Here is a 17,500-nt window from a genome sequence, read left to right on the forward strand (position 1 = left end):
GCCTCCCTCCGGCCGCCGTTGGCTGGCGCGCCGGGCGGGGAGTGGCGGGGCGGGCGGCGGCGGCCGTCAAGAGCCCCCGCGGCGGGCATGGCCGGGAGCGCGGCGGCGGCGGCGGCGGGGCTGGCAGGCCGGCCATGGCGAGGGGCGAGAGCGCCGAGGGCGGCTGCGGGCAGCGCTACGGGACGGCGGCCGGGCTGGCCGTGGGGGGCCTGCTGTGCCTGGGCCTCGGGCTGGTGCTGCTGCTGACCGTGCCCGGCCTCTTGCGGCAGCAGGTGATGAAGGTAAGGGGGCTCAGCCCCTCCCCTCCCCTCGCCCAGGTAGACGGGCTCGCTGCTCCCGAGGCTTTGCGGGAGGCGTCCGAGTCGGAGCTGCGCTTCCTTCCCTTGCCGGGTCGGGAAAAAAAAATAATAACTTTAATTTAAAAAAAAGAATAATTGGGGTTGAAGGGCTGCAAACTTTTTTCTTTCTTTCCGTCTTTCTTTCTTTTTCTTTCCTTCTTTCCTTTTCTTTTCTTTTCTTTTTTTTTCTTTCCTTACCTTTTCTTTCTTTCTTTCCTTCTTTCCTTCTTTCCTTCCTTCCTTCCTTCCTTCCTTCCTTCCTTCCTTCCTTCTTTCTTTCTTTCTTTCCTTCCTTCCTTCCTTCCTTCCTTCTTTCCTTCCTTCCTTTCTTCTTTCCTTCCTTCCTTCTTTCCTTCCTTCTTTCTTTCCTTCTTTCTTTCTTTCCTTCCTTCCTTCTTTCCTTCCTTCTTTCCTTCTTTCTTTCCTTCCTCAGGGGAGCCAATCCTAGTTTACACAATGCGTTCATCCATTCCTTTTCATGGGAAAAACAGGTTTATCTCTTGCGTTTTTCTCCTTTCTTCATCATCTGCCTGCTCCCTGGTTAATCTTTGGACTGCAGGTAGTCCTCGACCTTACGACCACAATTTGAACCACAGTCTCCATTGCTTCTTTCCTTCCTTTCCATCTCTCTTTCTTTTTCCTTCCTTCTTCCCTTCCTTCCTTTCCTTCCTTCCTTTTTTCCTTCCTTCCTTCCTTCCTTCCTTCCTTCTTTCTTTCCTTCTTTCTTTCTTTCTTTCTTTCTTTCCTTCCCTTCCTTCCTTCCTTCTTTCTTTCCTTCCTTCTTTCCTTCTTTCCTTTCCTTTCCTTTTCTTTCTTTTTTTCCTTCTTTCCTTTTTCCTTCTTCTTTCCTTCCTTCTTTCCTTCTTTCTTTTTCTCTCTGCTCTCTTTCTCCAGGTCCTTTAGTCCAGGTTCTCTTCCTGCCACTCCGGCGAGGTAGGCTAGGAACTCTCCTTTGCCATCCGAATTTGGTTTATCCTTGGCCAAATGTTTGCTTTTCTGTGTTTGCAAAGATGGGTAAATATTCTGGTCTTGGCCGCTGCTAAAACTTCTTTCTGTCTTGTCGCTCTTCTCCTTTCCCAAATCCAGGGGTTTCTTTTTTAAAAAACAAGTTGGCTCAGCGTCTGGACGCTTCAAAAAGAGGCAACACACCCACAAAAACACAGAGACATGCAGACAGAGACACGTAGATGCTCACCACACCTTTTCCCCACTTAGAACTTGTGGTGCTAAGGTGCTAAAAAATATTATTTTATACAATTGTGCCTTTTTAAGCTCTTTTCTGGGCCTTTGGTGTGTATTCCCGTGGTTGAGCATGCCTGAGATCTGTTTTATAACAACGACAAATCAGAATAGAGTTGGAAGGGCCCTTGGAGGTCTTCTAGTCCAAACCCCTGCTCAAGCAGGAGATCCTATACCATTTTAGATAGGTGGCTGTCCAGTCATTTCTTAAAAACCTCCAGTGATGGAGAACTCACGATTTCTGGTGGCAAGCTGTTCCACTGGTTAATTGTTCTCAATCAGAATAGAGCTGGAAGGGACCTTGGAGGTCTTCTAGTCCAGCCCCCTGCTCAAGCAGGAGAACCTATACCGTTTCAGACAAGTGACTGTCTAGCCTCTTCTTAAAGACCTCCAGTGATGGAGCACCCACGATTTCTGGTGGTAAGCTGTTCCACTGGTTAACTGTCCTCACTGTCAAGAAGTTTCTCCTTAATTCCAGATTGCTTCTCTCCTTGATCAGTTTCCAACCGTTGTTTCTTGTCCTGCCTTTCAGATGCTTTGGAGAATAATTTGGTCCCCACTCCTTTGTGGCAGCCCCTCAGATACTGGAATGCTGCTATCATGTCCCCCCTAGTCCTTCTTTTATCTAGACAGGCCATACCCAATTATTTTATGCATAAGGACTGCAGGTGGACATTAAAAAAAAACTTTGCAATTTTAGTGCTGAATTTTAGGGACTGGGTATATCCATCGCTTGTTCTATTGCAGATTATTCCTCAAGGTTTGCCAAACAGGACCACAATTAGGCATCCGTGCAGGTGCAATTTTCAGCCTACAATAGGAAGGAAGCTTCCTATATTGGGACTGGAATTTCCATTGCTAAGCAAGGCAAGTTGTTAAGCGTGTCGCACCCCAAATTTACCACCTCTTTGCCATGATGGTTGCTCGGTGAATCCCTGAAGTTAAGGCGGACTTTGTTTTGCCAACAGATTGGCAAACTTAATAATAATAATAAAGTTGGAAGGGACCTTGGAGGTCATCGAGTCCAACCCCCTGCTCAGGCAGGAACCCTACACCATTTCAGACAAACGGCTGTCCAGTCTCTTCTTAAAAACTTCCAGTGTTGGAGCATTCACCGCTTCTGGAGGCAGGTTGTTCCACTGGTTAATTGTTCTAACTGTCAGGAAGTTTCTCCTTAGTTCTAGGTTGCTTCTCTCCTTGGTTAGTTTCCATCCGTTGCTTCTTCTCCTGCCTTCAGGGGCTTTGGAGGATAGCTTGACTCCCTCTTCTTTGTGGCAGCCCCTGAGATACTGGAAGGCTGCTATCATGTCCCCCCTCGTCCTTCTCTTCGTTAAACTAGATATACCCAATTCCAGCAACCGTTCCTTATATGTTTTAGCCTCCAGTCCCCTAATCATCTTTGTTGCTCTTCTCTGAACTGTGCTGGAAACACAATATCTGGGTTGTTTACAGTGTTTTTGTTCTTTTGCTGGCGCAACCAAAAAGCAAAAAGGACTTCAAGAGAGAGGAAGGAAATTTGGCTCCCGGCATTTCAAAGGCTTCTAAACTAAGCGGATTGTGTGTGTGTGTGTGTGTGTGTGTCTTGTCTGTGTTGGATATTGTAGGTTACAGAAGGATTTAACGTTCACCAGATTTAGTCTGCGGCATACGAAAGGTTGAATAAGCAGTGTTTCTCAACCTTGACAATTTTAAGGCATGTGGACTTCAACTCCCAGAATTCCACAGCCAGCATTGCTGGCTGTGGAATTCTGGGAGTTGAAGTCCACATGCCTTAAAATTGTCAAGGTTGAGAAACACTGGAATAGAGCAAAGCAGGAGGACAAACACACTGGTGAGGCTCTTGTGTTTTAATATTTATGCAATCGTCCTCTTAAATGTGCAAAACCTGAAGCATCCCAATTGGCAATACACGATCGGGAACAAAATAAAGTTTAATTAAAACTCTTCGAACTTCACCCTCCTCCTTGGAATTTCCTTTCCCTGTCTTGGCTAGGTACATGATTCTTAACACCTGCAAACATTCGGGTTTACGCTACCTGGGGTGATTGACTAATTTACCGATGTTCAAAGTACATTTTGAAGAAACGTTCACAATAAACCAAGCCTTTTTCCTTCTTCCTCTGCAGGCATTTTGGGAACGTTTTCTCCCTGCAGTTGGAAAAGTTATTTTTTTTAACCTTGGAGCCCAGAGTTTTTAAACAGCAGTCAAGGTCTTTGTCGTTCTAGTCCTTGTCAACAAAGCTAGACTCGTTGCACAGACTTTGTCCGGTGCTTATCACATGGGGATGTTCTTTTGATTGAAAAGAACACATACGCACAAAGGCCAGGAGGAGGTTGACCTCAGTGGGTTGCAGCAGTTTTGCAGAAATCACCCCTTTGAGGAAAGTCCTGGAAAAGTCATCACAGGATTACCTGGAACTCTTGTTGCAGGTTATCATAACAGAATCTTGAAAGGTGGCCAGGATTTCTGTCTGCTTGCTCTCACACCAAAGAAGATCAAGGTGGTTAGTCTTGAGTTTCTTCCTCACCCGGCCTTCCTAAGCTGCTGTTTATCTAACAATGGTTTCTCTCGTGGTCATCCCCATGTTCCTCTTCACTTTGGACTCAATTCTTCCGCCTCCTTTGGCTGATGTCTGGGGCATTAATAATAATAATAATAATAATAATAATAATAATAATAATAATAATGATAATGATGATGATAATAATGATAATAATAATAATAATAATAATAATAATAATAATAATAATAATAATAATAATAATAATAATATAAAGTTGGAAGGGACCTTGGAGGTCATCGAGTCCAACCCCCTGCTCAGGCAGGAAACCCTATACCATTTCAGACAAATGGCTGTCCAGTCTTTTCTTAAAAACTTCCAGTGTTGGAGCATTCACCGCTTCTGGAGGCAGGTTGTTCCACTGGTTAATTGTTCTAACTGTCAGGAAGTTTCTCCTTAGTTCCAGGTTGCTTCTCTCCTTGATTAGTTTCCATCCGTTTCTTCTCGTCCTGTCTTCAGGCGCCTTGGAAAATAGCTTGACTCCCTCTTCATTGGGACAGCCCCTGAGATACTGGAACACTGCTATCCTGTCCCCCCTCGTCCTTCTCTTCGTTAAACTAGACATCCCCAATTCCAGCAACCGTTCCTTATATGTTTTAGCCTCCAGTCCCCTGATCATCTTTGTTGCTCTTCTCTGTACACTTTCTAGAGTCTCAGCATCTTTTTTACATCGTGGTGACCAAAACTGGATGCAGTATTCCAAGTGTGGACTTACGAAGGCCACACATTGTCTGGATGGGATCAGTTCCTTAGGTGAAAAAGTCCCCCCCCACACACAAAATAGCTAATTCTGCAATCCTCTCTTTGGCGATGAGGCAATCCCAGATACTTGGGTGGGGGTGGGGGCAGAATCAGAATTTTTTTCCTTCCCAGAAATGGGTGGGCTCCAGTTTGCCAGCCATCCCCTTTAACCCGAATTTTGGGAGTCAGATTCTTATTTGGAAAGGAGAGCATGAAGCCCTGTGAACAACACAAGATCCAGATTGTCAACATTGAACCAACATGATATAATTTAGAAAGAGAGGGAAAACAAATAAAACAAAAAAAAAGTGGAGTGAGCTTTCCAAAACTGAATTTGTAAAGAAAGATAGGGTGGGGGGGAAACAACCACTTAATTCTATCAGTTTTCCTGCAGTCTTTATTTTACCGGCTCTTCCAGAGTTTTCAAAGCTTTCAGCTAACCCCCAAATCAATTGCAAGATATTTTTTTAAAGACTCCTACTTCTGCAAGGCTCTTCTCCCGCTGGAGAGAACCATGACTGTGGTTTGAGAGTATTTAAAGTACCCCTAATTACTTAACAGGGCCCTCAAAATTAAGAACCACCCCAATCCCCCGCACGTTTTTTTTTTCTTCTCTCTTCCAAAATAGAGGATGGTCTTGTGAATCCAGAAGTTAAGAGCCCTTTTCAATTGACGCAACTGCTGCGGTCACTTTTCGGGAACTGTCTGTTCTGCAGCCAAGGCGTTGGTGCTCATTTTCCTGCAAGGCTAAATGATTATAATTTTCTGATCTCAAATCCAGGCCAACCCAGCTGGGTGCATTCCAGATGTCTTCACAAGGATCTTTGCTCAGATAGTTGATTTGCAACTCAGGAAAGCATCCGGTTGAGGAGAGATGCTTCAGTGAGTGATAATGTCAGAACGGAGGTATTTAGCTGCATCCCAAAAGCAGAAACCCTGCACCGGAAAGGGGACAGGACTGAATAATTTTAATTTCATAGCTCAGGAAAATACTGGAGCAGGATGGCAGTGTTTAATGTCTCAGAATGAGTCGCCTGTTTCCCTGGTGCCATAAATCTTGATTTTGGGGCAAGGACTCAGTGTTACAATTTCCACTTTGCCTGTGTGTGATTTAGCCCCAGAATAAGGAACTCCAACCCTAATAAAAAGGAACGGAGGAAAGATAAAATATTATGCTGATCCGTATCTTATTAAGAAGAGTAGAAGCAGGAATTTTTGAAAGAGGCTTGAACGGGAACTTGCCTGACCTATAATGCCTGAATTTCGAGTTTCATGTCTGCTCAGCCAGGCCTCATTAAGCCGAAGGAGCCAGTTTGAATTCTATCTTGAAAGTGAAAAGGAGATTAATGGTGAAGTGGTTGGGAATTGTCAGAGGAAATCCAGTTAGAGATTGAATCTAAAGTAGGGCATTAAACCGGGCTGGTGTGCCATCCTGCAATTTGCACGCCTCTCTGGCGAAGAGAGAGAGAGAGAGAGAGAGGGAGAGAGACACACAGAGAGGGACAGAGAGAGAGAGAGAGAGAGAGAGAGAGAGAGAGAGAGAGAGAGAAGGAGAGAGGGAGAAGGAGGGAGAGAGAAAGAGAGAGAGATAGAGAGAGAGACACACACAGAGAGGGACCAAGAGAGACAGAGACAGAGACAGAGACAGAGGGAAAGAGAGAGAGAGAGAGAGGGAGTGAGGGAGGGAGAGAGACAGAGAGAGGGACAGAGACACACAGAGAAAGAGAGAGGGAGAGAGAGACAGACAGAAAGGGACAGAGAGAGAGAGAAAGAGAGAGAGGGAGAAGGAGGGAGAGAAAAAGAGAGAGAGAGAGACAGAGAGAGAGATACACACACAGAGGGACCGAGAGAGAGACAGAGAGACAGAGGGAAAGAGAGAGAGAGCGAGGGAGAGAGAGAGAGACAGAGAGGGACAGAGAAAGAGAGAGAAAGAGAGAGGGAGAGGGAGAGAGAGGGACAGAAGGAGGGACAGAGGGGGGGACAGAGAGAGAGACAGAGAGGGGGACAGAGGGACACAGAGAGAGAGAGACAGGGACAGAGGGATAGAAAGAAAGAGAGGGAGTGAGAGAGGGAGAGAGAGAGGGACAGAGAAAGAGAGAAAGGGAGGGAGAGAGGGAGAGAGGGGGACAGAGAGAGAGACACAGAGAGGGGGAGAGAGAGGGACACAGAGAGAGAGAGACAGAGAGGGGGACAGAGAGAAAGAGGGAGAAGGAGGGAGAGAGAGAGCGACAGAGAGACACACAGAGGGACAGAGAGAGAGAGAAAGAGAGAAAGAGGGAGTGAGAGAAGGAGAGTGAGAGAGGGAAAGAGAGAGGGACTGAGAGGGACAGAGAGAGACACAGAGAGGGGGACAGAGGGAGACAGAGAGACACAGAGAGAGACACACACAGAGAGAGAGAGAGAGAGAAAGAGGGAGAAGGAGGGAGAGAAAGAGAAGAGCGACAGAGACACACAGAGGGACAGAGAGAGAAAGAGAGAAAGAGGGAGTGTGAGAGAGACAGGGATAGAGAGAGGGACAGAGAGGGGGGGACTGAGAGAGGGACAGAGAGAGACACAGAGAGGGGGAGAGAGAGGGACACACACACACACACACACAGAGAGAGAGAGAGAGAGAGAGAGAGAGAGAGAGAGAGAGAGAGAGGAGGGGGGCGTATTCAAAAATCAGCCTTAAATAACTTGCAGTAGGAAACAAAGCCAAGCACTCTTTGGTGGTTCCTTAAGCTGGCACTCCAAGTGGGTGGACATATTTGAGCAAAAAAACTACAAGGACAGGAATAGCTTTAAGAATATGACTATTATGAGACTGGATTGTGGATTGTGGGTGGTTTTCTTTTTCCTTTTTTTTCCTTTCCGCTTGCTTGCCTGCCTCTGTTTGCACAGCGTCCTTAACTGCAAACCGGGAGCCTCTTTTCGCTTCGTGCATTGCCCAGGTCACGTCACATCGTGTTACGGTTAGCTCTGCTGGATCCAGCTAAGCAATCTGGGTCAGTTGGCTGAACCAGGATGGAGTTAACCCCCGGAGAGCCAGATTGTGCAAAGTGTTGGGTTTTTTGTTTTTTGTCCTTCCAAAATCGATGTCCTGGCTGAGCTTCTGAATGCCCCTGCTTGGCGATGACTATTCAGAGATTAAACGCAGCTGAGCCCAACATTTCTGTTGCCAAGGGAGACCTGGGGGAGGCGGAGTGTGAAAAACGGCCATAAGTCACATTTTTCGGGGCCGTTGTCACTTCCCACAGTCACTAAATGAACCGCTGTGAAATCCAGGACTGCCTGTGCAGGAAAAAACATCCGATTTTGCCCCTGACTATTCTAGTACAATCCTGAACATTCTTGTTTTGTTTCCCATCTTTTAAAGATCAGAGGCCGATCTTGGAGCGGTTTGCAAATGGATGGTTTTGCCTTACTTATGGGAAAACATATAAATGCATATTTGGTTTGGTTGCTATGTCTCAGGAATCTCTTGCCTTTGGGGTAGCAAATGAGATTATAAACAGCACGTGTAGAACATGGTTAATCTGCTAATGGAGCGGAATCACACCTAGGGTTTATCCTGCGTGCTAATTAGGGTTAGCCCAAGAGGACTAGCTGCTTAGTTTCAACTGTCCCAGAAAAGATAATCCAAGAATAACAGAATAACAGAGTTGGAAGGGACCTTGGAGGTCTTCTAGTCCAACCCCCTGCTCAGGCAGGAAACCCTATACCATTTCAGACAAATAGTTGTCCAATCTCTTTTTTAAAAACATCCAGTGTTGGAGCATTCACCACTTCTGGAGGCAGGTTGTTCCACTGGTTAATTGTTCTCGCTGTCAGGAAGTTTCTCCTTAGTTCTAGGTTGCTTCTCTCTTTGGTTAGTTTCCATCCGTTGCTTCTTGTCCTGCCTTCAGGCGCTTTGGAGAATAGCTTGACCCCCTCTTCTTTGGAGCAGCCCTTGAGATATTGGAAGACTGCTATCATGTCCCCCCTCGTCCTTCTCTTCGTTAGACTAGACATACCCAATCCCAGCAACCGTTCATTGTATGCTTTAGCCCCCTGTCCCCTAATCAGATGTTTTATACTTTTATATTTCTTGATGCAAAATAATTAGAACAGCCACTCTCTGAGCGTCCTAATTTTTCTGGCTCCAAGTCTGACTCAATTTCTTTTTATGTAATGGTGTATGTGGGAAAGATGTGGGAGAGAAGGCCAAAAGATGCCGCCTAGGGATCAAACAGATAAGAGACAGCTTAGCCAACAGATGGATAATGGACTGGGCAAGCTCTCCCCAGGGCAGGGGTAAGCAACCTTGGCTCTTTTATGACTGGCTCAGGAATTTTGGGAGTTGAAGTCCACCCACGAGTCATCAAAGAGCCAAGGTTGCCTACCCCTGCCCTAGAGAGTGATGGAATTGGGCTTTCAGATTTGTGAGATCCTGTTCATGGTAGCTTTTCAAAAAAAGTAGAATTAGTTCTTCTGTTCTTCTGCTTCCTGTGCGGGTTCCCTGGCAAGGCTGACAATTTAGGACAATACAAGAAGTCCTTGAGTTGCGAGCTCAACTGAGCCCCCAAATTTAGTTTGCCAAGTGAAACATTTGTTTAAACAAGTTTCCGCCCTTTTATGACTTTTTCTGACCACCGTTGTAAAACGAATCGCCTAGCAGTTGTTAAGCTGGTCACATTGAACGGTTACTCAATGTTGTAAGCCGAGAACGGTTACTCAATGTTGTAAGTAGCCTTAGGAGGTGGACATTTGGCGCAAGGTGTTTGGGAGCACAACGACTCACTAATAGTGCTCGAGTCACAACTTGCTTGACATGTCCACTCAGAGATGATTGGCAGCTGCTTCTCCGGAGACCAGGAAGAGGAACGGGCAGGGCAAGGATTCTCGGAGGCGCTAATTATTGAGGGAGAGTAACATGCTTTTGTGTAGGCTGGTTAAGCTTCTCTCCCAGCTTGTGCCAAACAAAGTCAAAATTGTCGAGTTGCTTTCCCACGCTTTCCACTTAATGACCGGTTCAATTATGGTCGTTGGTCACGGACTTACCTGCATTGGCTCGGCCAGGTAGTCCTCATCTTACGGCCCCAGTGGAGCCCAACCATTTTTGTTGTTAAGCGAGACAGCTGCTGAGGGACTTTTCACCCCGTTTTACGACCTTCCTTGCCGCAGTCGTTAAGCAACTCACGGCAGTTGTTAACTTAGTACCCCGGTCGTTAAGCGAATCCGGCTTCCCCTTTGACTTCGCTCGTCGGAAGGTCGCAAAAGGGGATCACAGGACCCCCGGGGGAGGGGGGGAACACTGCGACTCTTGTAAATACGAACTGGTTGCCAAGCATCCCAAATCTGATCACATGATTACGGGGATGGTGCCATGGTCAGTAAGTGGGGAAAACGGTCACAAGTCACTTTTTTCAGTGCCGTGGTAACTTTGAACGATCACTAATGGACGATGGTAAATCGAGGACTGCCTGTACTCGCTTTATACGGTTGTTGTGACGTTTTCATGACCCCAAATCGACAAATAAAGGAGTCCGGCAAATGTTTTGCAGAGCCCAACTAACTTCCAGAGTCCGTGTGTTTGTTGTTGTTGTTGTTGTTAATTGTGAAGTCGTGTCCGACCCATCGCGACCCCATGGACAACGTTCCTCCAGGCCTTCCTGTCCTCTACCATCTTCTGGAGTCCATTTAAGCTCATGCCTCCTGCTTCAGTGACTCCCTCCAGCCACCTCATTCTCTGTCATCCCCTTCTTCTCTTGGCCTCCATCTTTTCCAGCATCAGGCTCTTCTCCAGGGAGTCCTTCCTTCTCATTAGGTGGCCAAAGTCCTTGAGTTTCAACTTCAGGATCTGGCCTTCTAAAGAGCAGTCGGGATTGATCTCTTCTAGGACCGACCGGTTGGATCGCCTTGCAGTCCAGGGGACTCGCAGGACTCTTCTCCAGCACCAGAGTTCAAAGGTCGTGTGTTTCATGTGGGCTAAACCACACTGCCTCTTTTAGCATTGTGTTCGGGGACAGACTCTGCTTTGTGGACAGTACAGGCCGTTGTGTTACCACTGGCGGATTTCAGGGAAACGGCAACACTGTTCGGCAAAGGTAAACAAGTTTACCTGAGCCAGCCATGCTGAGGGGAAAGGGAGAGGTTTCCATGCTGAGCCATGCTGGCTCAGGAATTCTGGGAGTTGAAGTCCACAAGTCATAAAGCGACCTAGGCCTAGGCCAGAGGTAGGCAACCTTGGCTCTTTTATGACTCGTGGACTCCAACTCCCAGAATTCCTGAGCCAGCCATGCTGAGGGGAAAGAGAGAGGTTTCTAAGCTGAGCCATGCTGGCTCAGGAATTCTGGGAGTTGAAGTCCACAAGTCATAAAAGAGCCAAGGTTGCCTACCCCTGGTCTAGTATAGCAAAGAAAAGGACTAGGGGTGACATGATAGTCTTCTAATACTTGAGGTGTGCTGTCATAGAGAAAAGGGGGTCAGGCTATTCTCCAACGACCTGAGGGCAGGACCAGAAGTGACGGGTGGAAGATCATTAGAGAGAGATCCAAACTAGAATTAAGGAAAAATTTCCTGATAATGAGCACAATTAATCAATGGAATGGCTTGCCCCCAGAGGTTGTGAGTGTTCTGTCACTGGAAGTCTTCAAGAAGGGATTGGCCAACCATTTGTCCAGAGTGATATAGCATCTCCTATTTTAGTAAGGGGTTGGAGTAGAAAATTCTTCAACATCCCTCCCATCTCTGTTGTTGTTGTTGTTAGTTGTGAAGTCATGTCCGACCCGTTGCGACCCCATGGACAACGTTCCTCCAGGCCTTCCTGTCCTCTACCATCTTCTGGAGTCCATTTAAGCTCACGCCTCCTGCTTCAGGGACTCCATCCAGCCACCTCCTTCTCTGTCGTCCCCTTCTTCTCTTGCCCTCCATCTTTCCCAGCATCAGGCTCTTCTCCGGTGAGTCCTTCCTTCTCATTAGGTGGCCAAAGTATTTCAGTTTCAACTTCGGGATCTGGCCTTCTAAAGAGCAGTTGAGGTTGATCTCTTCTAGGACTGACCGGTTGGATCACCTTGCAGTCCAGGGGACTCGCAGGACTCTTCTCCAGCACCAGAGTTCAAAGGCCATGTGTTCCCCTCTTTTAGCATCGTGTTCGGGGACAGACTCTGCTTTGTGGACAGTACAGGCCGTTGTGTTACCACTAGCGGATTTCAGGGAAACGGCAACACTGTTCGGCAAAGGTAAACAAGTTGTGGCGTGTAAACAAGTTGCCTCGCTGTGCTTTTTCCACACAAACAACAGTCTTTTAGCCGAGATAAATATATACACATCACTGCAGGTAGAGCTTCTAACTTATAAAAGTTCATTTAGTGACCGTTCAAAACGACCAGGGCACTGAGGAAAGCGACGGATGACCGTTTTTCACACTTACGACGGTTGCAGCATCCCGATGGTCATGGGATTTACATTCGGACGCTTGACCACTGACTCGTATTTATGACGGCTGCAGTGTCCCCTTTTGCGACCTTCTGACAAGCAAAGTCGAGGGGGAAGCCGGTTTTGCTTAACAGCCGTGTGACTCACTTCACAACTGCAGTGATTCGCTTAGCAACCGTATGGCAGGAGACGTCGTAAAATGAAGCAAAACTCATTTCACCGTTTCACTTAGCAATATAAATGTTGGGCTCAATTGTCATAAGTTGAGGACTACCTGTATCTATAGCAGAGCAAAGGGGGAGCCCTTATCCAATTAACAATCCTGTGAGTAGCAGAACTGCAGTGATTCGCTTAACGGCCCGGGCAAGACAGGTCGTAAAATGGGGCAAAATTCACCTAACAACTGTCTCGCTTAACAACAGGGCTCAATTGTGGCGGAAAGTCAAGGACTACCTGTAAGGGCACGGTGGGTTGAGCAGAAGATGAGCTTCTGAAGGTGGCTTGGTCAGTAGCATCTGTGGTCTCCAGAAAAAGGGTGGTTGTTTTTTTTCCACATTTTTCCAGATTGTGGATCTTGTTAAAACCAATTTGTGGAATCCTTGATTCAGAGATGATATGAAATAGATTGGACTCAGCTGAAGTTTCTTTTTTCATCTCCTTGGAGGGGGGGGGAAATCCAAGGAACCCGTCACGTTCTTGGCCAACTGTAGGATCTCATAAAACACGGTTGGAAGAACATGGTCTAGACCAGGGGTAGGCAACCTTGGCTCTTTGATGACTCGTGGACTTCAACTCCCAGAATTCCTGAGCCAGCATGGGGGAACTATGGCCCCCTCATGACTCATGGACTTCAGCTCCCAGAATTCCTGAGCCAGCATGGGGGAACTATGGTCCCCTTCATGACTCGTGGACTTCAACTCCCAGAATTCCTGAGCCAGCATGGGGGAACTATGGCCCCCTTCATGACTCGTGGACTTCAACTCCCAGAATCCCTGAGCCAGCATGGGGGAACTATGGCCCCCTCATGACTTGTGGACTTCAACTCCCAGAATTCCTGAGCCAGCATGGCTCAGCTTGGAAACCTCTCCCTTTCCCCTCAGCACGGCTGGCTCAGGAATTCTGGGAGTTGAAGTCCACGAGTCATAAAAGAGCCAAGGTTGCCTACCTCTGGCCTAGGCCTAGGCCGCTCTATGACTCGTGGACTTCAACTCCCAGAATTCCTGAGCCAGCATGGCTCAGCTTGGAAACCTCTACCTTTCCCCTCAGCATGGCTGGCTCAGGAATTCTGGGAGTTGAAGTCCACGAGTCATAAAAGAGCCAAGGTTGCCTACCCCTTCTCTAGAACAAGGGTCCCCAACCCCCAGTCCGTGGACCGGTACCGGGCCGCGGCATGCCAGCAACCAGTCCACACAAACAAGCAAAGCCTCATCCATGGGATGCAGGCAGCACACAAAACCACGCACCCTCCCATCTCTCCACGGAACCGGTCCCTGCTGCCCAAAAGGTTGGGGACCTCTGGTCTAGAATTCCCAAGATGTTTTGGGGTTTTCCAAAAACAAGAAATGTGTAATTTTCACACCCCTTCCAAGATTTATTTGCGTGCATTCTAACACGGCACCAGTAAGCCTCTATGTGGTTTGGTAGGTTTTTGGCAACTTCCACCAGGACCGTGAATCATTTTGGATAATGTGCCTTAATTGGCTGTTTCACATGGGTGTGAATCCGGTCAATGGCGCTCTTTTCCCTCTTAAGTGCTGTTCGAAACAAAACATAGCTCAGGGCGGGCTTTAAAAGTGGTATGTGCGCCTCCTGTTTCTGCAGAAACAGGGATCCCTCCGGTATTAGAAGCCATAGCTAATAATTAAAACACTTAGATAATTTACAGTCCCCTCTGGGCTGGGTGAATCACAATAATTTAGCAGCCAGAAGCAAAACGACAACAAAAAAAAGGGATCCAAAATTTGTGCGGCAGTGGAGGTCAAGGGTGATAACTGGGTAACATGGGACATCCCTGGATATTAATTCTTTTTTTTTCCCCTCAAGTGTTGGCTTTTTTAAAAAATGTAAATAAAGTGTAGTCCTCAACTTACAACAATTTCTTTGGCAACTGTTCAAACTTACAATGGCACTGGGGAAAAAAGTGACTTATAGCAGGTTCTCACACTTATGACCATTACGAACATCCCCAAGCTTAGATGGTCAAAACGTCATATGTAATTACAATGGTTGTGGCATCCCGGGGTCACGAGATTGCCATTTGTGACTTTCCCAGCTGGCTTCCAACAAGCAAAGTCAATTGTGGGGGGGGAGATGGATCCACTTAATGACTGCATGATTCCCTTAACAACGGCAGTGATTTGCTAACAACTGTGGCAAAAAAAGGTTTGAAATTGGGCATGTTTCACTTAACAATCGCCTTGTGGGAAGGAAGGAAGGAAGGAAGGAAGGAAGGAAGGAAGGAAGGAAGGAAGGAAGGAAGGAAGGAAGGGAAAGAAAAGGAAAGGAAAGGAAAGGAAAGGAAAGAGGGAGGGAAGGAGGGAGGGAGGAAAGGAGGAAGGAAAGAAAGAAGGAAGGAAGGAAAGAAGAAAGGAAGGAAGGAAGGAAAGGAGAAAAAGATGGAAGGAGGAAAGGAAGGAAAGGAAAGGAAAGGAAGGAAAGGAAGGAAAGGGAGGGAAGGAGGGAGGGAGGAAGGAAGGAAGGAAGGAGGAAAGGAAGGAAGAAAGGAAGAAAGAAGGAAAGGAAGGAAGGAAGAAAGGGAAGAAGGAAGGAAAAAGAAAGAGAGATGGAAAGGAAGGAAAGAAGCAATGGAGACTGTGGCTCAAATTGTGGTCGTAAGGTCGAGGACTACCTGCAGTCCAAAGATTAACCCAGGTTGGAGGTAGATGATGAAGAAAGGAGAAAAATGCAAGAGATAAACCTGTTTTTCCCCCGTGAAAAGGAATGGATGAACGCATTGTGTAAACTTGGGTTGGCCCGTTGGTTTGCTTTGAAATCCCTTGATAAAGATCAGCTGCCAATCCTGACCTGTGTTCTTACCATTGCAGAATGTCCGAATCGATCCCGACGGTGCCATGTACTCCCTTTGGAAAGATCTGCCTCTGCCCTTCTTCATCTCTTTCTACTTCTTGGAGGTGGTGAATTCCAAGGAGGTCCTTCTAGGCGCCAAGCCAGTCCTGAACCAGCGGGGGCCGTACGTCTACAGGTGTGCATTGCGTCCTCCGCTTGTCTCAGAGACGGCTTCGTTTCAACACACACCCAGGCTTGGCCCTTGGCAGGATTCGGCGTTCCGCCTCGGCTTTTACAGCCAGATGAATCTTGGTTGCGTATTTGGGGCAGGAGGGCAGGCCGAGGATTAGGAGCCGATGGGAAAGGGAAGGGAAGGGAAGGGAATAGGACAGGGAGGGAGGGAAGGAAGGAAGGGAAGAAGGAAGGAAAAGAAAGAGACAGGAAGGAAGGAAAGAAATGGAGAGAGGGAGTTAGGGAGGAAAGGAAAGGAATAGGAGAAGGAGGGAGGGAAGGAAGAAAGGGCAAGAAAGAAACAGGAAGGAAGAAAATGGAGAGAGGGAGGGAAGGAAGGAAGGAAAAGAAAGAGACAGACAAGAAGGAAGGAAAGAAAGAAACGGAGAGAGGGAGCTAGGGAGGAAAGGAAAGGAAAGGAATAGGAGAAAGAGGGAGGGAAGGAAGGACAAGAAAGAAACAGGAAGGAAGGAAATGGAGAGAGGGAGGGAAGGAAGGAAGGAAGGAAGGAAGGAAGGAAGGAAAAGAAAGGGAGAGAGGAAGGAAAGAGGGCAATGAAATGGAAGGGATGAAGGAAATCAAGGGAAGAAAGGAACGAAGGGAATAGGAGAAGGAAGGAAGGAAGAAAAAGAAAAGAAGGAAGGAAGGAAAGGAAAAAGCAGAAAAAAGGAAGATAGACAGGAAGGGAGGGAGGGCAATGGAAAGGAAGGAAGGAAAAGAAAGGAAGGAAAAGAAAAGGAGAGCGAGAGAGAGGAAAGAGAGAGGGCAATGAAATGGGAGGGAAGGAAGGAAGGAAGGAAATTAGCGGCAGTTCTTCATGCTGCACAAGTTGAATTCTTGAGGTGTTAATTGCCTTGGTTGCTAACTCATCAGAAAAGACAGTTTGACATAAATCCTTGGTATGTGGTGGGTGTTTGAGCAACCCAGAGAAACAACACATTTCATCACCAGCTGTAATCCTGCCTTTATCATGGATCGCATCTACATAACCAGACTATAATTTTGCTCTCGGTGCAAAACCAGATTAGTCGAAGCAGACAGGGTCAAATCAACCGGGATAAACAAACTGAACCCAAGGAGGAAGATTTTCCAGAACTGAATGGTAATCCAATGGTTTGCAAAGCATTTAGGGATGGTTGCCCGTGCGCAAATGCCTTTTTCCCCCCGTAGGTGGTTAAATCCAAATGTAAATGAAATGGTAGCTTTTCCTGACGACAGTTCAGCCGGTAAAGGAAGGAGCCATATCATTATTAGGCGTTCTTGCTTCCCATTGTTTTTGTTGTTGTCGTTGTATTGTCTTTTGTGTGGTGTTTAATTCTGTGCCCTGCTTAGAGCTTCTGGAGAGCGTTTATATGTCTCGTTTTCAGAAGACTTTTGCTCCCGATGGTGTGAAAATAAGTGTCAAGATCGTGCCCATTTTTTTCAGCTGTTGTTTAAAGTCAGGACGGGAAAGTTTGCAGGCTGAATGCAGCCAGTTAGATCAAACAGAGGGATAGAATCAAGATCACGTGAAGGGTTAATACCACTTTACAAGGCCTTGGTAAGGCCACACTTGGAATACAGCATCCAGTTTTGGTCACCACGATGTAAAGAAGATGTTGAGACTCTAGAAAGAGTGCAGAGAAGAGCAACAAAGATGATTAGGGGACTGGAGGCTAAAACATATAAGGAACGGTTGCTGGAATTGGGTATGTCTAGTCTAGTGAAGAGAAGGACAAGGGGGGACATGATAGCAATCTTCCAATATCTCAGGGCTGCCCCAAAGAAGAGGGAGTCAAGCTATTCTCCAAAGCGCCTGAAGGCAGGACAAGAAGCAACGGATGGAAACTAATCAAGGAGAGATTCAACCTAGAACTAAGGAGAAACTTCCTGACAGAACAATTAACCAGTGGAACCACCTGCCTCCAGAAGCTGTGAATGCTCCAACACTGGAAGTTTTTAAGAAGAAACTGGACAGCCATTTGTCTGAAATGGTATAGGGTTTCCTGC

At 46.9% G+C, this 17,500-nt stretch overlaps 1 protein-coding gene across 1 annotated transcript in view; it reads left to right on the forward strand.

Moving 5' to 3' along the window:
* Window positions 1-134: 134 nt before the first annotated feature.
* The window catches only part of SCARB1 (scavenger receptor class B member 1), a gene marked incomplete at its 3' end in the record, with an annotated part of 29,630 nt that continues 12,264 nt past the window's right edge, over window positions 135-17,500 (forward strand). The window contains exons 1-2 of the mRNA XM_015828835.2: window positions 135-281; window positions 15,319-15,476. Coding sequence (XP_015684321.2) covers window positions 135-281; window positions 15,319-15,476 — 305 coding nt within the window. The remainder of the gene's footprint in view (window positions 282-15,318; window positions 15,477-17,500) is intronic.

This window comes from Protobothrops mucrosquamatus, unplaced genomic scaffold, assembly GCF_001527695.2.
Source record: "Protobothrops mucrosquamatus isolate PMUCROS unplaced genomic scaffold, P.Mucros_1.0 scaffold4999, whole genome shotgun sequence".
Lineage (NCBI taxonomy): Eukaryota > Metazoa > Chordata > Lepidosauria > Squamata > Viperidae > Protobothrops > Protobothrops mucrosquamatus.